The sequence below is a fragment of the Lygodium microphyllum genome, chromosome 26, assembly GCF_053477565.2.
Source record: "Lygodium microphyllum isolate KBCC chromosome 26, Lygodium_microphyllum_v1.1.10, whole genome shotgun sequence".
Taxonomy (NCBI): Eukaryota; Viridiplantae; Streptophyta; class Polypodiopsida; order Schizaeales; family Lygodiaceae; genus Lygodium; species Lygodium microphyllum.
In genome coordinates this window covers 104,955,643-104,981,220 of record NC_141160.1, presented here as the reverse complement: position 1 = coordinate 104,981,220, position 25,578 = coordinate 104,955,643, and the positions used below count along the sequence as shown (strand labels likewise).

The following is a 25,578-nucleotide window of genomic DNA, read 5'->3' as shown; positions in this document are numbered from 1 at the left end:
AACCATACCAAGATACATTTCCCCATACATTGCATATATTACTAGCTGCATTTTTCCTCATGCGAGCATTTCTAGCTGAATTTCCCTCATGACCAGCACTATATGAAGTATTTACATCACCAACATTTATACCATGAGTCCCAAACATAGTTGGCTGCATATGTGCATTGTCAAACTTGCCATTTTGTGTCCCACCATCATGCCCACATTGTTATACATGGGGTTATGCATGGTACCAACCATATCCAAATACATTGGGCCTTGCACACCATGCATTAAAGTAACTTGGCTGCCCATATTTGCATGAATGTCTTGCTGTCCAAAAAACTTTGGATTGGTACTTCCAAGTTGGCCTTACATATGCATCAATTGCCCACTAGCATCATTTGCTTATGCTCACTGTCCATATTTCGAACATCATGCCACTATATTGGCTCTTCCTACCGTGCATCTTGCTGTCCTAAATCTCTTAAAGATGATTTCCTCTTCTTGCCTTTACTACCCTCCTTTAAGGGGTTCAAAAAGTGCATGAACTGAGGATCATTTGCCAATTGCATAAACCTTTCAGCTCTTGTCCTGAACTGATTTTTAAACCGGTCATCAAATTCCTCTTGCTCTTGCTGATCATCATCTTCAAGAGACTTAGATGAACCCACCTCTTGTCCGATTCCCTCATTCTCAGCTTGCTGCCCATGCTACGTCCCTTGGGTGTCTCCCTTGGGTGTCTCCCTTGCTGCCCATGCTACGTCCCTTGGGTGTCTCCCTAATGTCCCCTACCTGCTGAGGCCCCCAAATGGCTCTTGTATAGTAAATTGCTGAAAATGGACCAACTCTCTCTCTCTCTCTCTCTCTCTCTCTCTCTCTCTCTCTCAGCTATAAAATTAATCAAATGGTTGAACCCCAAAAACAATTTCTCAATTTGCATGGGCATTTTTGCCAGAGGCAACCTTCTAAACCCATTTTTCAGCATTATCCAACCATTTAATTAATTTTTAAAATTAAATAATCCTGAAAATTAATTTCAACCCTTCTAACCCCTACCGAAAGTTAAATGTGCCCATCCATAATTAAATTCGTTAGGGCCAATTTGCAACTTGGAGTGGTCCCCAACCTCTGTTGACCATTAGACTAGCATTAATTAATTAATTAATTAATTCTAGTCTCTAGTGTCACCACTAACACTTATTGGCCAAATATCTATCCTAGGATCAAAACTGACACCAACTAACCACCAAAATCCAGTTGGCATAACTTATCACAACTTGTGCCTTTAACACCCGTGGCATCCTCAAGGTCCTTGGCTTGCTCCCATGAAATAACTGCCATGTGCATCATATGTGCTAAACAACCTTGCACATTTGATTAGTAACGTAATCAAATATTATCAGCAAGATTAAAGCATCTCAAAATTTCATGTCCCCATGACAACCAACTTATCCAACGGTCTAAATCTATGATTAGTCTAAAAAGCTAAGGAATAACAAGCCTAAAGATGAAGTAAATAGACTAGCCTCACGAAACTTGTCCATTGATAGGTAGATCTCTACCATGGAAAGATAGTTTGAGTGCATGACTCATGACAAATCACACTCGTTATAGTTCTCCATAAAGGACTCCAGATGGACTTAGGGACCAAAGTACATAGAAGGTCTAGTAGACCAATTTAACAAATCTACAAGTGTCATGAAAGATGTTAATAAAAGGGGGTCATCCATGAGCCACATTTCAAGCTAACCTCTACCAACCCATGTGGGTACCAAGTGGAGAAGGGTGGCGTAAGGAGTAGGTGTTAGCACAAAACATATCTTAGGTGGCTGAGTCTACGTCAAAGTGCATTTTTGTTTCATGCCAAGCACATTAATCAACCAAAATTTTATGCCGCATTTATTGCTCGCCAACTAGTCATCTTTGATGTATATTTTTTAATCTATTAATAGGCAATCTCTCATGTTGAGCTAAAGAGGATGCATTACATATTAAATCTTCATGACCTCATTAAAACAGCCCCAAAACTTAAATTTTACCAAAGTTTTGTGCCCCATAAACAAATGCCCAAACTTTGGGAGGATCCGCGTCTATAAATACGAGGCTCCCTAGCCACTCAATTCATCCCTTGTTTTGCAGATTATCCCAATTCTTCCGAACCTCCATCTATCAAACACCTCATTCAGCTTTTTGTTGAGGTCATCCCCAACTATCGCCCTTCAACCTGGCAACTGCTATAGGCTGAATTTTTCCGAGCCTCCATCTATCAAACACCTCATTCAACTTGTTGTTGTGGTCATTTTTGCATTTTCAAAAACTTTTCTTCATCAGCCCTTGCTCTAACTAGTCGTTACTATACTTGGGATCCATCTCCTCTAAATGACACGGATCGATACCTCCATAATCCCGCTCCCACAAGAGCTACTACCTATTGGACAGCTCTCCCCTTGAGCATCTTGTACACTTTTTCCTTCATTTATACCATTTGTTCATTCACTTCAAAGTTCTTCTTTGTTCGTGTTTTCACATTTGGCGTTCGTGCATTTATGTTTTCTCTGTGTTCAGTTATATGGGATATCCCCACATGGTATCACAGCTAGTGCTCTTCTAAAGAGTTACTGAAACCAACCTTCCTTCTTGGGAAGAGCGATGAAAACATAATTAATCACTTAATTACAGAAATTAACAAATTCAAAAAACTGAAATGCACACTTTACCATATAATCTTGGACATTGGATACTGTTGGCCCCAAAATTAGTGCCCCTTGCAATATTTCTTTATATTACAATGCAATCCTTCTATCTCCTCTGCTGATCCAATGCCCCTTAATGTCATAAATGATCAACAAGCCTTTTGGTCAATTTTGCCCCTTGATCTTCACCCAAGACTTGTCCAACATTGACCTTTGGCTGCCCAAATGCTGCCCCAAATCAATTGGGATGGGCTGGCATCTGAAATCTCTAGCAATTCCTTAAATTCCAACGGCTGATTTCAATCTTCAATGCCTCGAATGGCTAGCACAAGTCCCAAGGTGGCTGGTAAACCCTGATTTCTTTTGCAATTAGGGTTTATGGCAAAAATTCTCTTGTTGTCCACCAAATATGGCTGAGATTTGCTCCATATGGCTGAGAATTGCATAAAACTGGAGAAGGTGAGAGAATGCTGTAGAGAGAGAAATTTTACAAATTCTTCGCAGAAAATCCTCCAAAATAGAGGTTGCCCTGTCAAAGATTGCTCAAGAGCTATCGCCTATTGCCAGAGGGCCCTCAAACTATAGCCACCATCCCCAATCTACTATTGCCAAGCCCCATAGAGATCACAGATGCTATCACCTACTCCAACCTGAGCATTTGCTGTTGTTGCCTGCATCCAAGAGGTCTCCAACAACTCGAAATCTGACCAGCAGCCTCTTCCCTCTCCCTCTCTCTCAGCTTGAATGCCTCGATCAGCCTCCAACAGCCCCCAAACTACCTTCACTCCCATGGCTTGGCAAATTTTGCCAAGTAGCAGCCTTCTTAATCCATTTTCCAACAATTTTCAACCATTTAATTAATTTTCAAAATTAATGACTTCTAAGAATTAATTCGAGCCTTTTTTGACCCTTCCCAAAATTAGATGTGCCCATCCACAAATTAGTTAACTAGGCCATTTGCAACCCCAAGTGGTCCCACACCTTCGTTGACTCATGGACAGGCTTAATTAATTAATTAATTAATGCCTAATCCCCAGTGTCACCACTGACACTTATAGGCCAATTAATTATCCTAGGGTCAAACTCACACCAACATTCACCTAGGACCTAGGTGACATAACTTGTTACAACTTTTGCCTTTGACTCCCATTGTTTCCTCTGGGTCCTCGGCCTATTACCGTGACATACTTGCTTGCACATCAAATGTGCATCTCAACATTGCTTAATCAAATGTCTCTAGCATAAGCATAGCATCCAAAAATTTCACGTCCCCATGACAAACCTTCCCCTTGAAATCCCTACAACCATCCCCAATTCCACTTGCAATGTGCTAAATAAAAAGTACATTGCACTCGAATTTCCATAAGGCATTAGAGTCAACACAACATTGTCATTGTTGTTTTACTATGCCACATGCCCAACACTTGCTGAAAATTCCCAGACACTATAAACATACCATAAAACTGAAAATAGTCCACAGCTATTGCCAAAAACCCACTAGATGCATCCATTTCTCATCTTTCTCAATTGTTCTGACTAAACAACCATAGTAAAGCATAAACAAAACGTAAACCGTGGCTGAACTATCAATGATATTCATTTAACATGCTATTGTCCATGAAACCAGCTGAGAACCATTTATAATTGAGCATAAACTGATCATAATCTGATTATATATTGATATGAAAACCGATCTGAAACTAATCTCAACCTGATCATAAGTTGATGCCAATGTATAATTTTAGAGGCGCAGTAACAACCATACTCATCTACATACATCTCACAGTGACTAGTACGCTGAGTAGTGACCCCGTGGCAAACATACTATCAGCATAGTGTCAATGTGAAGTAGTGTGGAAGTGTACGACCAAGACAGAGAGTGAACAAAGAGAGAAGAGACACAGAGAAAGAGAAAGTGGAACATAGAAAATCTGCAATGAAGAATGCTGTATAAGGAAGCAAATTTGTACACGTGCGCAAAGTGTATGTCTGCGTATGTCTCCACCTCGAAGCAGTCTCCACGATCAGCAATCTAGAAACTTGTGATCAGAATGACTAAAACTGTGTGGAGGCTGGGCAAAATAAATAGCCCAAAAGAAATGCCGAATATAATGCAGGACGGCTGCATTAAATGCAGCCAACTACACAGAATCTGGTCGACTACACCTGCTGTGACACGTGGCACCTGCACTGACTACCACCTGCTCACGTCACCTGCTGTATGGCCAAACTACGACATGTCCTGCCTGCTGCAACTGCACAAAACTGCTCGCAAATGCATATGACTGCCTGCTGTCCAAGGAATGCCAATCTCTAACGCCCCCTCTCAGATCTTGGACAAGACAGAAGGCTAAGGGATCTCGAGTGCTATCGAAGTAAAGCCTGAGAAAGCGCCTTCGTAAACAATTCTGCAAGATTGTTCTCTATCTTGTAGTAAACCATATCAATAGTCTCATCCAAAAGCTTCTTCCGAATGAAATGGTACTGGATCTCGATGTGCTTTGTCTGAGCATGAAACACAAGGTTCTAGGCCAAGGCAAGGCAACACTCATTATCGCACTAAAGAACAATAGAATCTGTCTATGTATAGCCAAGCTCCTCCAATAGCCTGCGGAGCCACACAGTCTCACATGTGGTAGAAGATGCCGCCCGATACTCTACCTCAGTCGAAGATAGGGCAATTGTGGGCTGCTTCTTGCCGCTCCATGAAACAATACACGTAGTCAAGAGCTCCTGCACATACCATTGCTTGGAAATAAAGATCCCCCTTGGAGTCTCATAGATCTCATGACCTAGAAGGAAATGAAGAAGTCCCATATCCATCATCTCAAACTTCTTATGAAGTGTTGCCTTTCTCTGTTCAACCATCTCGGCATGGTCACCTGTAACAATCAAATCATCCACATAAAGGACAAACAAAGTCAATCTTCTCATTTCAAGCACGGGGAGCGTGCTTAAGGTCATAGAGGGCCTTCCTCTGTCAGAAGTGGAGCAGCCGTGGAAGCATAAACATGTGCTGAAATAAACTGCTGAAACACAAGACAAAAAGAGAAAAGAAAATAACACGATACAGATGAGAACTCAGATGTATGCACGGGAAATGGAATCCATATATCTGAACACAAGACAGTCGCATACAACAGTGAGTCACTGGCTGCGTGGGCACTGGCACTGGCTCCTCTCTCTACAGAGTCTGCAGATGGTGAAATGAAGTGACTGATTGAGGAGGAGCCACTGAGTATAAATAGGCTGAAAAAGTGGGGAGCAATAATGCTGGTCAGACAGCATTAATGCTGGTCGGACAGCATTAATGCTGGCCGACTGGTGCATAAAAATGCCCCAATGGCATAAAATGCCACACCAGAAAAATACCTAAAATACCTAATAAAAATGCCCAGCCCAGATCAAGCTCAGACTCACACATGAGCTGACAAATACTTTGCTAACACCCTCTCTCAGATCATGAGTGATCTGATACAATACAATAGTACAATGAAAAGGAATCAGAAACTATACAACATAGAACCACCAAGTAGAACCATGGATACCCAAGCAGTGGGTGATCAAGCCACCACCAAGGTGCCTCGGAGAGAACGTGATGTCGATGTCAATCATACCAAACACCAGAAAATAGAGAAGATCATAGCATGTCTCTGTGTCCATCACTAATGTCTCGCAGTAGCATACAAGACCATCCTGTCAAAAATGCCTCTAAACATAGGTGACCATGGATTCCCCGCCTTTGGCCAGACCACCAAAGTGTCCCCTCATGTGAGCTCCAGACGAAAGCCTCCCGCTCTCTGTCAGATAACCAGCTCAGCATGAACCTAGATGTCAATCCCAGCTCCAGGATTTGATTCCGCCAGACTGAAGTCGATGCGTCAGGGACGTCCCTCTCTGGAACCTGTGCACCTGTATAAAAATATAGATGAGGCGCGGCTGCCCCATCTGAACACCCGCTCACACTCCCTCTCTGGCACGAGAGTCGTGAGGGATGACCTCATCACCATCACTAGAAAGCAGCCGAGGAAGGGGCCACCAAGCCCTTCCCGCGATCCGAAGAAGAGGAGCCCTTCCGCACCTTGGACTTCACCTTGGTCGGAGGAGCGGAGTCGGAGTCTGATGAAGGAGAGGACTCATCGGTAGAGTCAGCATCCCGCTTCGTCTTCTGCTCCTTCTTCCTGGAAGCCGCTAACTTCTTGCAGTCCTTCCGCAAATGTCCCTTCTTGCCACAGTGGTAACACTGGGCCTTCGACTTCTTCTTCCCGTCACCCCTCTCTGAAGCTACATAAGCCTCACCTCCATAATGTGCCGGAAGCCGCCCCTGTAATCTCAAGGATGCCTCATTCTCAAGAAGCATCGAGGTCATATGTAACTTATCATTAGTGGAAGTGCACGGAGGAGCCATATGGAGAGGATAAGAAGAGAAGTAGAGAAGAGATGGAATTTAGAGAGGAAACACAGCCAAAACACAAGCACAGACTGTAGAAAATGAGAGTTCATATGCAATATAACCCAAAATCTGATCAATAGAAGACAAAATCTGCTGCAGAAAGGCAAAAAATCAGTCAAAAACTGCCAAAAACAGAGAAAACGGCCTGAAGTAACAGTCACCCAGCCACGAGAGATGCTGAATCAGCAAAACGCAGGCTGTAAACTGGAGAAAAACAGGTAGAAAACTGTCGCCAGTAGCTGCAGATGAAAAACGCAGGCAGCAGAGGGTGCGTAGGCAGCAGAGGGTGCGGAGGCAGCAGGCGATGGCAAAACTGCAAAAAACGCAGGCTGAAAACAGCCCCAAAATAGGTCGCCTGGCTGCGACAGCAGTTGTCTGATCAGCAGGGGTACAAAATAGTCCTGAAATCAGCAAGAAAACACAGCAGAAACACAAATCCTGAAAACTGATACCATGTCAGAAGTGGAGCAGCGGTGGAAGCATAAACATGTGCTGAAATAAACTGCTGAAACACAAGACAAAAAGAGAAAAGAAAATAACACGATACAGATGAGAACTCAGATGTATGCACGGGAAATGGAATCCATATATCTGAACACGAGACAGTCGCATACAACAGTGAGTCACTGGCTGCGTGGGCACTAGCACTGGCTCCTCTCTCTACAGAGTCTGCAGATGGTGAAATGAAGTGACTGATTGAGGAGGAGCCACTGAGTATAAATAGGCTGAAAAAGTGGGGAGCAATAATGCTGGTCGGACAGCATTAATGCTGGCCGACTGGTGCATAAAAATGCCCCAATGGCATAAAATGCCACACCAGAAAAATACCTAAAATACCTAATAAAAATGCCCAGCCCAGATCAAGCTCAGACTCACACATGAGCTGACAAATACTCTGCTAACATCCTCAACCCATACACCTAACCATCAAAAGAACCAAAGCCTAGAGGCTGCTTAACATAAATCTCCTCGTCCAACTCCCCATTCAAAAAGATAGACTTCACATCCAACTGATAGACAAGTCATCTCCTATGGCATTTAGCAACAAGGATGGCCTTGTGCTTGTCCAACAAGCCATCACTACAATACTTGGTCTTAAAGATCCATTCGACTCCAATTACCTTTTTATGAGAAGGCTTAGGCACAAGGTACCAAGTGCCATTCCTCTCAATCGACTCCAACTACTCCATTGCTCTTGCCAATGATCATGTTGTTAAGCCTCCTTCACGGAGATGGGCTCCCGATCCTACATGGCACGAGTCATCAAGCAGTAATTAGTGTACACAAGCTCAGTGTGGTGTGTCTGGTTCCTCCAAGAATGCCACAAACCATCTTGTGGCTGCCACTCTTCAGGGACCCCCTCAATCCCTGCATCACGAAGAGTATCACATGCCCAACGACGAGGAGGCCGGATCTCTTCTCGTCACTCTCCATCCGCTAAAGTCTCTAGAAGTTCCATCGATTGTTGGCGCTCAACCATCGAGTCTAGTGGCTGAGAAATAAGCTCCTCATTTGAAGAAGAATCCTCAAGAGGCATGTGCTGCGGAGGAACAGTCATTGGCATCCAACTATCTTCAAGATCTCCAAGAACGGAGTGTTCCTCACCCTCCTCTAAAGCTAGAACTTCCATGAACCAGACATCATGGCTAGACATCCCACTTAATGGGATCATACAATCGATAACCTTGAGACTGTGATCTATAGCCCACAAACACTTGTCTTTTGAAAGCCACTTCAAATTTGTCATGTTGTGTTTTCAGGATATGAACATAAGCGCCACACCCAAAAACCTTGAAATAAAAAACATCTCGCTTCACGTTGTGTTTTCAGGATATGAACATAAGCGCCACACCCAAAAACCTTGAAATAAGAAACATCTCGCTTACACCCAAAATACGCCTCATAAGGTGTCATACAAACAACAACGAAAGTAGGGGATCGATTAAGAATGTGGGCTGCAATAGCCACAGCCTCGGCCCAAAGACACTAAGGTGTCTGTCAATGCTCCATCATAGTACGGGCCATCTCGATCACACTACAATCTTCCACTGCAATATGCCATTCTTCATAGGGGTGTTTGTGTTAGCAAACTCCTAGTGAATACCATGATCTACACAAAAACGAGCAAGCTCATTAGAAACAAATTCTCCGCCCTTACCCATTCGTGAGGTCTTCAATTTCCAGCCCTATCGGTTCTCCTCAAAGAGTAACCAATCCATAAAGTGGGAGAAAGCCTCCAACTTCAGCTTCAAAAAATAAGCCCATGTCATCCTGTTGTAATCATCCACAATTAACCTGAAATACAAGCTACCTTTAAGGGACTCTGTCTGTATTGGTCCACAAAGATCGGTAGAAACAAGCTTCAAGGGTGCTGAAGACCATCTCAAAGATTTTCTGGGAATAGCATCACAAGCTTGTTTTCCCACGGCTGCAGGATACACACGGTTTTTGGCTCACCATAATATCTGGCAAATCTCGAACAAGCTGCCCCCCTTAGACGCCTTCCGCAGGTAATCATAGTTGAGGTGGCCAAACTGAGCATGCCAAAGCTTGCACTTTGTTTGAGAGGTGTGAAGAAGAGAAGTCAAGGCAAAAGAAGACTGCAACTTGTAGACCCCATTCTCCTCATAACCTAAAGCAAGGACCTATCTGGATCCACGATCCAGAATCCAAAAGAAATTCACATCAAACTCGACCAAGAGACCGAGGGCATAAAGCTTGTGTATCAAAAGCAAATGGTATCTCAAGGCCGGCACATAAAGCACCTCGGATGTATAGGCACCACCTTGCCCATTTGGAATAAGATGTATATTACCCTGTCCTTGAATAGGGATAGAAGAACTATCACCAATGAGAATCTGTCCATTCGAAGGCCCCAAATGAGCAACACCCACTGTAGAAGGAGTCATGTGCTAGGAGGCACCTCTGTCAACAATCCACTCTCGAGTATATGAGGCCATTAATGCAACATCGAAGGCCTTCAAGGTCGATGCCTCAACCACCTCCAAGTGGAGGAAAACAACTAATGAGGAAGCAACTACCACTCCGAAATCCTTTGAAGATTTCTCCTTCTGCTCCTTTTCCTTCTTTTCCTTCTCGAGATAGTCCTTCTTCCAATGACTTGTCTTGCCACAAATGTGACAAGTGGACTCCTTTTCCTTGTCCTCCTTTGATTTTTCCTCCTCCTTTTGGTCCTTCCCCTTCTTCTGAGAGAACTGACCTATCAATGCCTCCAATTTAGAAGCATTGGTCTCTTTCAACTACTCCTCTTGGTCCAAGGCCATAGGAATCAACTCCTCCCAACGAAGAGTCTACAACTGCCCTAAGGCAGTCAAGGCAAAATAAAAACCACTAAAACAAGACAATAAGTATGAAAGAAGAGTTATCACCATGTCTTCAAAAGTGATCACCTTCCTTGCGTTTTGTACTTGCATCTGAAGCTGCCTCAACTTGTTGATATCCTCTCGCATAGAAGATGACTTATTGATACCCATGGTCCTCATCTACACTTCCAAAGAAACTCATTTCATGATGGTCATGCGATTATACATCTGATCAAGCTCCAGCCATATCTCCCAAGCCACCATCAAATGCTCTATATGAGAGATCACAACTATAGTGCATGAGAGAAATAAAAATGAGCAAATGCGAGCATTTAGTTTGTCCCAATGTGCCTGAGCCTTTGCCAACTCCAACTTATCACTTGTAAAGAGTCTAGTCTCGTCTCTCGAAGAAAGACGATGCATAGCCTTTGTAACAAGCTCCGTCAAATCATCGGACTCCAAGATGGCAAGCATCATAACCCCCCACATGCAATAGTTCTCGCCATCAAGCTTTTGATTTGATGTAAGAGCAGGTAGCATGGGCACCTTCCGGCTCATGATCACCTAAAACTCTGTCTCGACCTAAGAAGACATCTTCACCTAAAATGCCTACACAAAATACAAAAAGCAACCTTCTCTAACTGTATGTATGGGGCCTACTAGGGCACTTCTCTACTCGTCCCGCTCCTTTTTCACCCATTGATAGCGATGAAAAGGTAAAATCTGCACTTGAAGGCCCAAAATGCAACCTTCCTCCTTCTCAAACAGCAAAAATCAGCCACAGCTTCAACAAATCTGCTCCTTTCTCACACGCTCATCCTCACCTTAGTCTTGCTCTAATGCACATCCCTCCTACTCGCCCTTGAACGCTGAAAACGCAGCCTTGTGTCACATTGAAATCTCCTCTTCATGTAGGTAAAAATCAGCAACAGCTTCAACAACTCTGCTCCTTTCTCGCACACACATGCTCACCTTAGTCTTGCTTTGATGGCAGCCCTCCTCCTCGCCCTTGAACGCTAAAAACACAGCCTTGTGTCACGCTGAAATCTCCTCTTCACGTAGGTCCACCCTTAGTCAGTCCTTCAATGCTCTGATACCATCTCAGAGTGAAACGCTACAGAAGTGTATGACCAAGACAGAGAGAGAGAGAGAGGCAATGAAACACAGAAAATCTGCAATGAAGAATGTTGTATAAGGAAGCAGATATGTACACAGGCACAAAGAGTATATCCACATATGTCTCCACCTCGAAGCAATCTCTGCGATCAATAATCTGAAAACCTGTGATCAAAATGATTGAAAGTGTGTGGAGACTAGGCAAAATAAATAGCCCAAAAGAAATGCCAAATATAATGCAGGTCAGCTACATTAAATGCAGCCAACTGCCCCAAATCTGGTCAACTGCACCTGCTGTGCCACATGGCACCTACGTTGACTATCACCTTGCTGAGGTCACCTGTTGTACGGCCAGACTGCCACGTATCTTGCCTGCTGCGACTACACAAAACTAATAACGAATGCATATGACTGCCTACTGTCCAAGGAATGCCAATCTCACACATAGCACCCAGGACACATGCTGAATCCATCCAAGATCTACTACATATGAGAGTTGTCCTTTAATAAATAAGGAGTGGAAGTGCTACCTCCCCCTTGAGTATCAAGCACCGCTCTAGGCCCTTGCTCTACTAAACCTAACTGAGCTCAATCTAAAGTCAACTCCAATTGAAAGGCATCAAGGTAAAGCTATAACAACTGAGGATTGTTTGCCAAGTCATCCTCTTCCATCCACTTATCATCCATTGGTGAATGATTCTAAAACTTCACCAACTACCTTCTAAAAACTTTATCTCTTGTCTTTCTTTCTTTATGTGCCAAAATCTACCGACGTACCAATATCTCATCCAGCTCCTCAACCTCAAGCTGAATTTCAGCAAATACATCCTTTGGCACATCACCATGAAAAGGCCTCAACAAGCTCACATGAAAGGCACTATGTATCTGCCAACGTGGAGGCAACTTCAACCGACAAGCAACATCATTGATCCTCTCCAACACATGTAAGGGCCCATAGTATCTAATACTCAACTTCGGGTACAATCTCGATCACTAACGATCAACTCGGGCATATAATGATACTTAAATGTATGTTGCAAAAATAAACATACTATATGATTTTTTAACCTTATCTTCTTCCTCACCAGAATGAAATGGGCCTATTTGGTGAACCTACAAATGATAGTCCATATCCCATCATTCCCTATAGATATCCTAGGAAGCCCAAAGATGAAGTCCATAGCAATGCTTTGTTAGGGCCTGTCTGGAATAGGCAAAAACTACAACAAACCCAACATCTTTTGCCTATCATGCTTATCTCAGCATTTCTCGACCATTTTGAGCAAATCTCAACCAAAATGTGGTGAACAACAGAGAATCTCTACTATAAACACTACATTTCTACAAAAATTATGGTTTAGCAACTACCTCGTGACTCGTGCCAACAGGATAAGGCATCGTATACTAAAATTAACATCTACAATTTGTTGTATTGTCAAGGATTCCAAATGCCCAACCATCCATTGCAAATTTGGGGCAGCATTTGGCCAATTGGGGTCCAGTTAGAGCAAGTCTTGGGTAAAAATCAAGGGGGAAAATGCCCAATTTATTTACTGATTGTTGGATCAGCAGGGGACTTTTGCATCAGTTAAGGAGATCATGGAATCTCACCGTGTAATATATCCATTGGCAATTGAAGTAAAAGAAAAACTGAAATTGGTGCCAATTTTGGAGCCAGCAAGGTGTCTATTGTTCAAGATTATTAAGGTAAATTGTGCATATCTCGTTACATGAATTTTATGTTTGCTATATATACTTGACTTTCAACCAGGCGATCCGGGTTCAAAAATATATGTCATGCAAATGTGAAATTTTCAGATGTTCTAATCTTGCCAGTAAAATTTGATTAAGTTATTAATCAAATGTGAAAGGTTGTTTTGCACATGTGATGCACATGGCAATTATTTCATGATAACAAGCCAAGGATCCCAAGGTTGCAGTCAATGTCAAAGGTAGAAGTTACAATACGTTATGCCAACTGGTTTCGGTGGTAAGTTGGTGTTAGTTTTAACCTTAGGATAGTTATTTCACCAAATTAATTAATTAATACCAATCTAAGGATTAACAAAGGTTAGGGACCACTCCACGTTGCAGATGAACTAGCCAATTTAATTATGGATGGGCAAGGTCAATAGGGCTAAATTTAATTTTCGCGATTATTTAACTTTGAAATCGATCACATGGCTAGATAATGCTCAAAAATGAAATTAGAAGGCTGCCAATTGGAAGAAATGCCCATGCAAACTGAGAAAACGTTTTTGGGGGTTGGGTCTCAGTCAATCTATCAATTTATAGATTGGGAGAGACAAAGGAAGCTGCTAGTTCATTTTCTAATTAGAGAATAGCAATTAGTTGGAGAAGACAGCTAACTAGGGGCCTCAAGAAGGAGACACCTTCCAAGGGCTTGCAATACCATTGCCGATCAAGTGTCAGCATTTTGGAGATGCCTGGCAGTCCATTCTCAGGAGATCTCAACATTTCTCAACCATGTTGAGCAAATCTCAGCCAAATTTGGTTGAGAGCAAAGAGCTTTCTCCTGCAAACCCTAAATTTCTACAAAAATTAGGATTTAGCAACCACCTCAAGACCTGTGCCAACAGCATAAGTCATCGTACACTAAATTAGCATCTACACCTTATTATACTGTTGGGGATTTCGGATGCCCAACCATCGATTGTAAATTTGGGGCAGCATTTGGCCAATTGGGGTCCACTTAGAGCAAGTCCTTAGTAAAAATCAAGGGGCAAATTGCCCATTTTATTTGTTGATTGTTGGATCAACAAGGAGCTTTTGGATCAGCCAAGGAGGTAATGGAATGTCAGCTTGTAATACATCCATTGGCAATTCAAGTTAAAGAAATACCAAAAGAGGTGCCAACTTTGGGGCCAAAAGGGTATCTATTGTCCAAGATTACTAAGGCGAACTATGTATTTATGATTTCATGAATTTTATGATTGTTGTAAATTGTAATTAGTGCTTCATCAAGTTATTCACCACCCTATTTGAGGTGGAAAGCTGGTTTTATGATTCCATTGTCGTCTGGTTTCATTGGCATACGTGGCTTTCACCGAGGCAACTTAAGTTCAAAAAGGCTTGTCATGGGGACATGAAATTTTGAGATGCTCTAATCTTGCCAATAACATTTGATTAAGATATCAATCAAATGTGCAAGGTTGTTTAGCACACCTGATGCACGTGGCAATTATTCATGGCAATAGACCAAGGACCCCAAGGATGCAGTGGGTGTCAAAGGTAAAAGTTGAGATAAGCTTTGCCAATTGGGTTTTAGTGGTCGCTTGTTTGGTCAATAAGTGTCGGCGGTGACACTAGCGACTAGCATTACTTAATTAATTAATATCAAACTACAAGTCAATAGAGGTTGCGTACCCTCCACGTTGCAAATGGCCTAGCATATTTAATTATGGATCAGCACATTTCACTTTGGGCATGATCAGAAGACCTAAAATTAATTTTCAAGATTATTTAATTTTGAAAATTAATTAAATGACTGGATAATCCTGAAAAATGGGTTTAGAAGGCTGCTACCAAGCAAAAACACCCATGCAAACTGACAAAATGTTTTTGGGGGTTGGGTCTCAGCCAATTTATCAAATTATAGCTTGGGAGAAAGAGGGAGTTGGTCAATTTTCTGATCAAAGAACAGCAATTTGCTGCAAAAGGCAGCCATCTAAGGGCCTCAGCAAGCTAGGGCCAAAAGGGAAACACCTTCCAAGGGCTCACAATAGCACTATCCATCAGGTGACAGCATTTTGGAGGTACGTGCCAATAGGTGACTGCATTAAATGTAGGCAACAAGTAAATTATTGGGTTTTCTCACAAAGAAAATTGGATTTCTCTATATCTTGACTTTCTTTCACCTTCTCCAACCCATTCTCAAGAGACCTCAGCATTTCTCAACCATTTTGAGTATATCTCAGTCAAATCTTGTGGATAACAGAGCGATCACTGCTATAAACCCTAAATTTTTGCAAAAAAATAGGGTTTAGAAGCCACCTCACAACCCATGTCAATAGGATAAAGCTTCGTAAACTGAAATTAGCCTCTACAATTTGTTGTATTTTCAAGGATTTCAAATGCCCAACCATCCATTGTAAATTTGGGGCAACATTTGGCCAATTCGGGTCCAATTTAGAGGAAATCCTGGATGAAAATCAAGGCACAAATTGCCCTATTTATTTACTGATTGTTGGATCGGCAAGGGGCTTTTGGATCAACCAAGGAGATCATGGAATCTCATCTTGTAATACATCCATTTGGCAATTCAAGTTAAAGAAATCTTGAAAGAGGCGTCAGTTTTGGGGCCAACAAGGTGTCTACTATCCAAGATTATTAAGGTAAATTATACATTTCTAGTTATGTGAATTTTATGCTTGCTGCAACTAGTGCTTCATCAAGTTATTTACCACCCTCTCCAAGGGAGAAGACCAATTCCATGGTTCCATTGTTGTCAGTCTGATTAGGATACCTGGCTTTCATCCAAGCAACCCACGTTCAAAAAGGTCTATCACAAGGACATGAAAGTTTGAGATGCTCTAATCTTGATGATAACATTTGATTAAGATATTAATCAAATGTGAAAGATTGTTTTGCACATGGCAGTTTTTTCATGCTAACAAGCCAAGGACCCTAAGGATGCATTCAGTATTAAAGGTAAAAGTTGTGATATGTTATGCCAGCCGAGTTTTGGCCATGAGTTGGTGTCAATTTTGACCCTAGGAAAGTTCTTTCGCCAAGAAGTGTCAGCAGTGACACTAGAGGACTAGCATTAATTAATTAATTAATACCAATCTTAAGGTCAACAGAGGTTGGGGACCACTCCAGATTGCAAATACCCTAGCCAATTTAATTATGAATGGGCATATTTAATTTTGAGTAGTGTCAAAAGGTCTGAAATTAATTTTCAAGATTATTTACTTTTGAAAATTAATTAAATAGCTGGATAATGCTAAAAAATGGATTTAGAAGACTGCCACTTGGCAAAAATGCCCATGCAAATTGAAAAAACGTTTTTGGGGGCTGTTGGGTCTCAGCCATTCTGTCGATTTACAACTTCGAAGAGAGAGAGAGAGAGAGAGGGAGCTATTGATCCATTTTTTAGATCAAACAATAGCAATTTTGCTACAGAACACAACCATCTAGGGGCCTCAGCAAGCAAGGGACAACAGGGAGACACCTTCCAAGGGCTAGCAACAACATTGCTAATCAAGTGACAATATTTTGGAGGTTCTTGGCATTAGGTGACGCATTAAATACGGGCAGCAAGCAAATTTATGGTTTTCTCACAAAGAAAATAGGATTTCTCTCTCATATTGGCTTTCTCTCACCTTTTCCAACCCATTCTTAAGAGATCTCAGCCATTTTGAGTAGATCTCAGCCAAATTTGGTGGATAGTGGAGGGATCTTTCCTGTAAACCCTAAATTTCTCCAAAAAATAGGATTTAGCAGCCACCTCGCAACCCATGCCAACAGCATAAGTCACCGTACACTGAAATTAGCACCTACAATTTATTATATTGTCAAGGATTTCAGATGCCCAACCATCCATTGTAAATCAAAAACAACATTTGGCCAATTAGGGGCTAGTTAGAGCAAGCTCTAAGTGAAAATCAAGGGGCAAATTGCCCAACTTATTTGTTGATTGTTGGATTAGCAAGGGGCTTTTGGATCAACCAAGGAGATCGTGGAATCTCGCCTTGTAATACATCCACTAGCAATTGAAGTTAAAGAAATACCAAAAGGGATGCCAGTTCTGGGTGCAACAGGGTGTCTACTATCCCAGCCTATTAAGGTAAATTGTGCATTTCTGGTTTCATAAATTTTATTCTTGCTATAATTAGTGCTTCATCAGGTTATTTACCACCCTATCTAAGGAGGAAGGCTAGTCCCATGATTCAATTATCGTCTAGTCTGGTTAGGATACCTGGCATTCACCCACGCAACCCCAATTCAGAAAGGTCATCACGAGGGCGTTAAGTTTTGAGGTACTCTCATCTTGCCGATAACACTTGATTAATATATATTAATCAAATGTACAAGGTTGTTTAGCACATGTGATGCACATGGCAATTATTTCATAGTAACAGGCCAAGGACCCCGAGCATGCAGTAGGTGTCAAAGGTAAAAGTTGTGATAAGCTATGCCAATTGGATTTTGGTAATCACTTGGTTTTAGTTTTGACCCTAGGACAATCGTTCGGCCAATAAGATGTGAGTGGAGACACTAGAGACTAGCATTAATTAATTAATTAATTAATATCAATCTAAGGGTCAACAGAGATTGGGAACCACTCCAGGTTGCAAATGGCCTAGCCAATTTAATCATGGATGTGCACATTTAATTTTGGGCAAGTAAAAAAGGGCTAAATTTTATTTTTAAGACTTTTGATTTTGAATATTAATTAAATGACTGGATAATGCTGAAAATTGGGTTTTAAAATGTAGCCTAGCAAAAATTTGCCCTTCCCCTCTCAGTTGAACTAGTTTCTGCTACAAAGCTTCAAGGGTCATGTTGGAGGCATTCATGGCAAATATTTGTGTATACACTAAGCCCATTTTCTTTGCTGTGTATCTAATCAGTTCCCTCTCCCACCCAAAAGCCTCGTCTGCTACTTCATTCTATCTCACATTGTGAGAAGAGCTATTAACTAATAATACAACGGCAAATCCTAGGATTGCAATAGATTGGTTGCCTAGCATTTCCCACACATTGGACATATTGGCTCCTTTACTAGCACACAAATGATAGGATCCTAGTTGCCCACCAATATGGTACCATAGTAATGATCCATACAACAAGAGACCCCACAAGACCAAGCAGCAACAAGATGATCATGCTTAGCCATACAATGGCAGACATTTTGGTTCTAGTCTTTATCATAAGTTGGGATGATGGACTGAACGCCATGGGCAAACATCAGTTCAAGATAAGGATATTGCACCTTTGGCCACATTTTCACATTGTATGCCCTCATCGAAGACAAAGTCAAAATATATACTGCTGCATTCTGAGTTTGCACGACACATCATGATGCAATATCATGAGGCAAGCTGCTACATCTACTCCATGATGTGCACATACCATTAGAGATCATGTAAGAGATTCCACAATTTTACGAGACAATGATATGTAGGGTGTGTGTGATGCATGATTGCCCCTTCCCTCAACACTCTTTGCACTATACATTCACATTCCTCAAATAGATCACAGCACCATCTCAATGCCTTACACAAATCTTATAGAAAGAAGGACCTCACTGAGACTCTAGAGAATACCAAAAATGAGATCTTTGAAGTTTGTATGGTTTGCCAAAGGGCAAAGTATTTGTAGCAAAATTTTCACTAGCAACTCACAATTGGAAGACCAAGCATCAATTGCAAAGCTCTTACAGGTGAGGAGTTCTTATTAAGTTATTGGTTCAAAAACCACCTAGCAAAAAAAATTTGATTAAAGGATGACTATTCTTTTTTTTTGGGGGGGGGCCTACAATATTACTGGATGTGTCAAGGCCCTCATCCAGTTGAGGCAATTCAAGGCTGGTCTGTCCCTGGAACTCGAACTCGGCCCTCCACTCATGTAACTTTCAATAAAATATCTTTTAGGCAAGTCAACTAGGTCCTAGAAAAGTGTCAGGTACCTTGGATGGCCGATTGGATTTGGTGTCCTTGAGCAACTGAAGTTTTGTATCAAGGCAAATGTAAGACATATTATGCCATGAGGTGGGGGTACGTCTGTGCACATGTCATATCTGACATGAAATCTCATTCAAAGACCAACGCTTATTATGCGTTTATATGTCATGTATGGACAGCATTTGGTCACACTAATATTGCTACACAAACGGAAAAGTATAGACAAAGACCAGAAATACAGAACTAGGAGCTGAAATCGCAGTTGAGAAAACATATAGGAATCTATAGAAGACAACAGAATAAACTTTTGGCCAATATGCTACTCTTGTAAGAGCCTTCAGTCTAGCAGCTAGCATCAGACTGTTACAATACGAGCTTGATGAGTACTAGCTCCTGCTCGTGATGTAAGCGGTATGAACTTTGGATCAAAGAGAGAGAGACATAACGGAGAACTCTAATCTTCTGACTCTTGACCACTTGTCATAAAAGGAGGACTCTGCTCTCCTCACCCTTGAATACTTGTCCTAAACCACCACGTGTGCAAGACACGTGAACCATTACTGCAAGCTTGATAGGTTGACTCTTTCAGGACTCTCAAGCATGCTCCGCCAGCGATCCAAACAATTTATGCACACTCTTCTTTATTAGCAGAATCTCCGATTAAGACAGAGTTACTTCTGGTTTTATAAGCAGTAGCTCTAACTCCTAGAATTAAGGAAGCGATAACTGAGAATGCAACGGCAAGGCCTGAAAGACCTGTCTGTCTAACGGATGACTAAAATCGTCTGCCTTCAAGTCAGGTAGGTCCACGGCTGCCCGGAATCTGGGAACTGCTGTGAAAGCTCTCTGCAAAAGACGCCATCGAAAAAAAAACACGATATGAGGATGGCGGGATGAAGGAGATCGTCGATGTATCATATTCTCATCGATCCTGGCTGATCACCTGCTGCCGCTGCTGCATCAGCAGACACGGAAAGCTTCCCCGGCAGAATGGCGGCATGGCGGAGGGCGCAGCACTGAGCATCGTCGTGCCATTCGTGAGAAGCCGGTGTTTCTTCATCTGCACGCCACATGTTGCACTCAAACCAGGACTCACCAACGACATTCTGAGGATTGCCGTGGCTGGAGTGCTGTGGCCTTGTTGGTTTTTAAGGCGGGAAGGCTCTGATAGTAAAGCCGACGTATGAGTCTCGACGCTTCTTGGGGAAAAAATGTGGTGCTGACAGAGAAGCTCGTCAAGCCTGGAACTCATTCGCGAGAAGGAAAGCCATTTGGTTCTTCCTTGGAAAAAGTGTGGTTCTTATAGAGCCATGCGTATGCGTACCCTCCTATACTACTAATAATAATAATATAATAATAGGTTTAAGGACCAATAACGTAAGGCTTCCCTAAACAACACACCCCTCACCCCGATTTGGTGATGATTTTACATTTTAAAATTATGATATAAATTATTATATCTCACCGATAAGGTTAAATAAGTCAAACAAATTGAGACGTGTGGATTTCTTTAGATTCTGTTTTTGTAAACCTTAAAACATTGCATTCTTGAGTGTCACTCTTTCGGCCACTCACTATCACATCTTATATGAACCTTTCATTTATAGCTAGGTCTACTTGACAAAAAAAATTTAGAACACCCCAATTTGTTTGTTTGAGTACTAGGTCATGTATATAGTTGCTAACCATTATATGACACTCCATTTGCCCCTTTATCCAAATGATAATGATAAACACCCACTAACCTCACACAAATTTACCTCTTTTTGGGTTGTGGATTCAATCTTCTTTTCCATGTGCTCTTTTAGTGGTACTTTGGTTTCCTTTAGGATGGGCTTAATGATCTAGGTTGTTTTGCATCCTCCACTATTGTTGATCAAGTAGGCATAACAAGCCTCTAAATGAACCAAGGGCAACCACACTAAGAGACATTAGTCTATAACATTTACAAGACAATATTCGGTGTGTCGAATGTTGATTCCTTTGTGGGTTTTGCTTAAATGTTTAAACATTAAAGAGAATATTGACGTTTTCTAAAATAACTAGGCATGGTCTCCTCCTAACGCTTTGCACCAAAGCCAGTGCTACACCCTAGCTTACATTTGGTGCTTCGCACCAATCTGTGAAGCACAATGTTACTATTGGTTAACACATTTCATGTCTTGATGCATATCTTACATAGCAACATGATTCATGGCTCGTTGAGCCCCTAGAAAGCAAAACATGGAAGACCCCAAAACCATTGTGAAGCACTTATATTGTTAATAGTTAATGTATTGTACAGATTCATGTCTTGATGCATGTCTTACACAACATTATGATTCATGGCCAATTGAGTCCCTAAAAATCAAACCATGAGAGACAGGCTATTGTTGGCATATTAACAGGCTTGATTTCCTTGCCAACATTTGTTAATTGATAAAGAACTCCTATGCTATAAATCAAAGCATGTGAGTTTGAGAACGATCCTAACACATGTCAGTAAGGGGTTGGGCAAGAGGCACCCATTACCTTAACAAAGGGATATGGGAATCCCTAATAGTAATATTATTATATTTTTACTCTCTGGATTTGGTGGGCTTCTACATAATAGATTGTGAAGATGTGGATGGTGCATCTCAATCCGCATCTCCGTTTTAAATAGATTATGGCTTAGTTTAAAAGTTTAGTTAATTATGTAGTACCCCTTCTTTTAGTTTTGACACCTCGTATGTCGTGTGTAAATAACTAAGCGCAACATTTTGGTCACCCTTTGTATGTGCTATAAAATAAAGTATTAGTTCTCCAACACTAAAAGTTTTAGAACAATACAATCTCTTTACACATACATTGTACAATTGGTTACTTTCAATGCTATGAGAGTGTGGAATACACTTTAGGGCACTTGTCTATGTAACTCTTATTCTTCACTTGTACCAAGCCCCTTCTTACCCTTCTAAGAACATCTTTGTTTAGTCACGACCACACTGTCAAACTAAACTTGTCAGCATTCTAATATTATTAGTTTAAGCTTTAAATGAATTATTTGTTGCAACACGCTCGATAAATAACTCATGGCGTTTCGTCTTTCTCCACCTACAACATACATATACATACACATATGAATTCATCACAAATGACGTTAGTAATAAATATTTTTGTATCTCTTTGCCATGTCCACATGGAATGTGTGTGTGTGTGTGTGTGTGTGTGTGTGTGTGTGTGTGTGTGTGTGTGTGTGTGTGTGTGTGTGTGTGTGTGTGTGTGTGTGTGTGTGTGTGTGTGTGTGTGTGTGTGTGTGTGTGTGTGTGTGTGTGTGTGTGTGTGTGTGTGTGTGTGTGTGTGTGTGTGTGTGTGTGTGTGTGTGTGTGTGTGTGTGTGTGTGTGTGTGTGTGTGTGTGTGTGTGTGTGCGCGCGCGCGCACACATACACACATGTATGTATATAGGAAAGGTCCAAGATTAAACACCATGTCTTGATTTGTTTGTTGAAGGGTGCATATCTTTGATTTAAGAGCTTGCAAAAAACATCCTTGTGACCTCATTCATTGAGCATGTATGCAAGGCAATGGTTGAATACACGGGGGAGGGGAGGCTAGGGGGATTATCTTTATTTTTTCAGATAAATCTCAAAAAAGGATGCATGTGAACATGCTCGCACGCCTTGGGGGAGGGGAAAAATATCATTTTTTAATAAATAAATAACACATGGCATTGCACCATTCGTTTTGTGCACAAGCATTGCATAAGGGGTAATTATCTTGTTTTTTACTTAATTTTTTTTTTTTAAAAGGTCATGGCAAACACACTCACATCACATGTTTTAATAGACGCCAATGTGAGAGGGGATTTGTGCGTGCATGTTGCACCTACCCCCACCCCTCCCAACCTCCTCTTAATAAATAAACATACGTAGAAATAATAGGTGCTCTATGTCTAGATTCTCCCAATGTAATGATTAATGCTCTACATTAGTTTTAGTAATAGTTCGGGCACTTTACATTTTGAGATTCACTTCATGCAATAAGAGCATTCACATGCATCACACATTCTCTCTCTCTCTCTCTCTCTCTCTCTCTCTCTCTCTCTCTCTCTCTCTCTCTCTCTCTCTCTCTCTCTCTCTCTCTCTCTCTCTCTCTCTCTCTCTCTCTCTCTCTCTCTCTCTCTCCAACCTATAACAACATGTGGGCAACATGTATAAATAATATGTTAATACAATAATAATATGTATTATATACTACAAATTTATAAAGCATATTATTAATATAGTATAATATGTTGCATACAATATATAATAAGAAATAATTCTAAAATAATATGTATTTTAATATAATAATCGACACTTTATAATGATATATAATCATTGATATATTGATTGTCACTATAATACAAATAATAATAGTATAGAGATACATCAATATATAATAAAGTTAACATAATAATGTATATACATATAAATATTATACAGTATAATTTATCAGTAATATAATAGTATGTATTACATAGCATGTATCAATAATGTACTAATCAAAATTATCTTAAAGGTATGTATACTACATTTAATTATCTACTTTTGATATTAATACAAATTATATAAACACTTTTATCATTACTTTTTATGATAAAAGCTAAATTATTTTTACTCTTAAATAATGTTTAAAGAAATATGAAATTATTTTAAAGTAAAATACATGTACTAATGCTTTAATAATAAGTCTTTGATTAAAAACATTTCAATTATCTTTGAACATTAAAGTATTTTGTGTTCTTATGTTTTTTTCATTCGTATGTCATTTATAATACTAGACTCATGTATCGATTTTAAGTACTAATATTTTGATAAAAATTTATTTTTAAGATAAAAGTGCATATAATTAATTACTATTATAATAAAATATAACCTAAAAAGAGAGTATTATAAAATTAGATTTATTAGCTTCATAAAATTTTAACCATTCATTTGAACTTTAAATTATGGGATAATATACTTTTTATGTGCATGTGTATACGTATATGTTTAGATGTGTGCAAGTATATATATTTTATACATGTGTATTCATCTATATAGTCTCATAAGTATGTATACTCTCCTCTCTTATTTTTCTCTCTCTCTTGTATCTTCATTCTTTTCCCCTCTTCTTCTTCTTCTCCTTCTTCTTCTCTCTCTCTCTCTCTCTCTCTCTCACACACACACACACACATACATTTTTTCATTTTTTCCTCTTGTTTTTCCTATGCTCTTTGTGTGTATGCATGTATATGTGTATATACATATGCATTTGTGTACATATGTAGATATAGGTTTAATACGTATGTGTCTGTTTATGTGGTCCTATAAATGTGTGTCCTCTCTTTTCCTCTCATTTTTTTAATTCTCTCTCCTTTCTTTTTCTTCCTCATGTCTCTCATCTTTCTTCACATTGTATGTGTGCATAGTGTGTATGCATTGCATACATATGTACACACACGCGCGCGCGCGCGTGTGTGTGTGTGTGTGTGTAAGTGTGTATCCATTCTCTCTCCTTATTTTTTCTCACGCTTATATATGTTTGTGTGTGTATGAGCATGTATGCATATGCATGTGTGTACATGCACTCATGTGCATATGTGTTTGCACATGTGTACACATGCACATGTTTATATGCTCATGTATGTTATTCGTGTGTTCTTATAGTCATGTGTATTTGTGCATGGTTGTAGAGTATGTATACATTGCATGAACATGCTCAACCATTGGAATTGTCATGTCATCTCATTTATACACTATAAAAAGAAATTCAACTCTTTTTTTATAGTATATGTGCATTTGTGGGTGTTTTTACCATTAAAGTAGAATATCATTTTGTATGTTTAATTAAAAAAGAAATCCATCTCTCTCTAGGAAAAGGAGAGTGTGTGGGGGGCATGAGAGAGAGAGAGAGAGAGAATAAGTATTACCCCAATCCCCCACTCGCCCTTCAAGAAAATGCTCTCTTTATTACTTTATTAATGATGATAAATTATTTACAAGACTATGCAAGGCAAATTTCAATGTCAAAGGACCTTAGACCTTAGCCAAACTCTTACTAAAAAAACATGCATGTATTATCAACCAACCTAAATCCTTTCAAAACCACCATTATTTGCTCTTACATGTAAGCCTTTTGCCACAATGAAATTTCTTACAAGTAGAGTCTTAATTTTTATTCTTATTTATCTCAATTTGCATTCATTGTTTTTAACTAATATTGTATATTGCCAAAGATAAAGAGCATAGGCACGATAATTCTCTCAATGAGCCAAAGTCATTCACGCTATAAAGTTTAGTCTTTACATGCTTGCATGGAAGTACTTGGTTAGTTGTGAGGTAAATGGTAACAATTTTTAAGTTTTGGATCCTCA

General features: G+C 40.4%; 1 protein-coding gene across 3 annotated transcripts in view; it reads right to left on the bottom strand.

Annotated features, from left to right (window-relative positions):
• LOC148013632 (Peptidase family M48 family protein) overlaps window positions 1-20,503 on the bottom strand; it is a 116,614-nt gene extending 96,111 nt beyond the window's left edge. For all 3 annotated transcript variants that reach the window (XM_087667483.1, XM_087667482.1, XM_087667484.1), the window contains exons 1-2: window positions 20,163-20,503; window positions 19,976-20,065 (exon numbers count right to left, since the gene is read on the bottom strand). In XM_087667483.1, coding sequence (XP_087523609.1) covers window positions 19,976-20,065; window positions 20,163-20,471 — 399 coding nt within the window. In that variant the 5' untranslated portion in view covers window positions 20,472-20,503. The remainder of the gene's footprint in view (window positions 1-19,975; window positions 20,066-20,162) is intronic.
• Window positions 20,504-25,578: the final 5,075 nt, after the last annotated feature.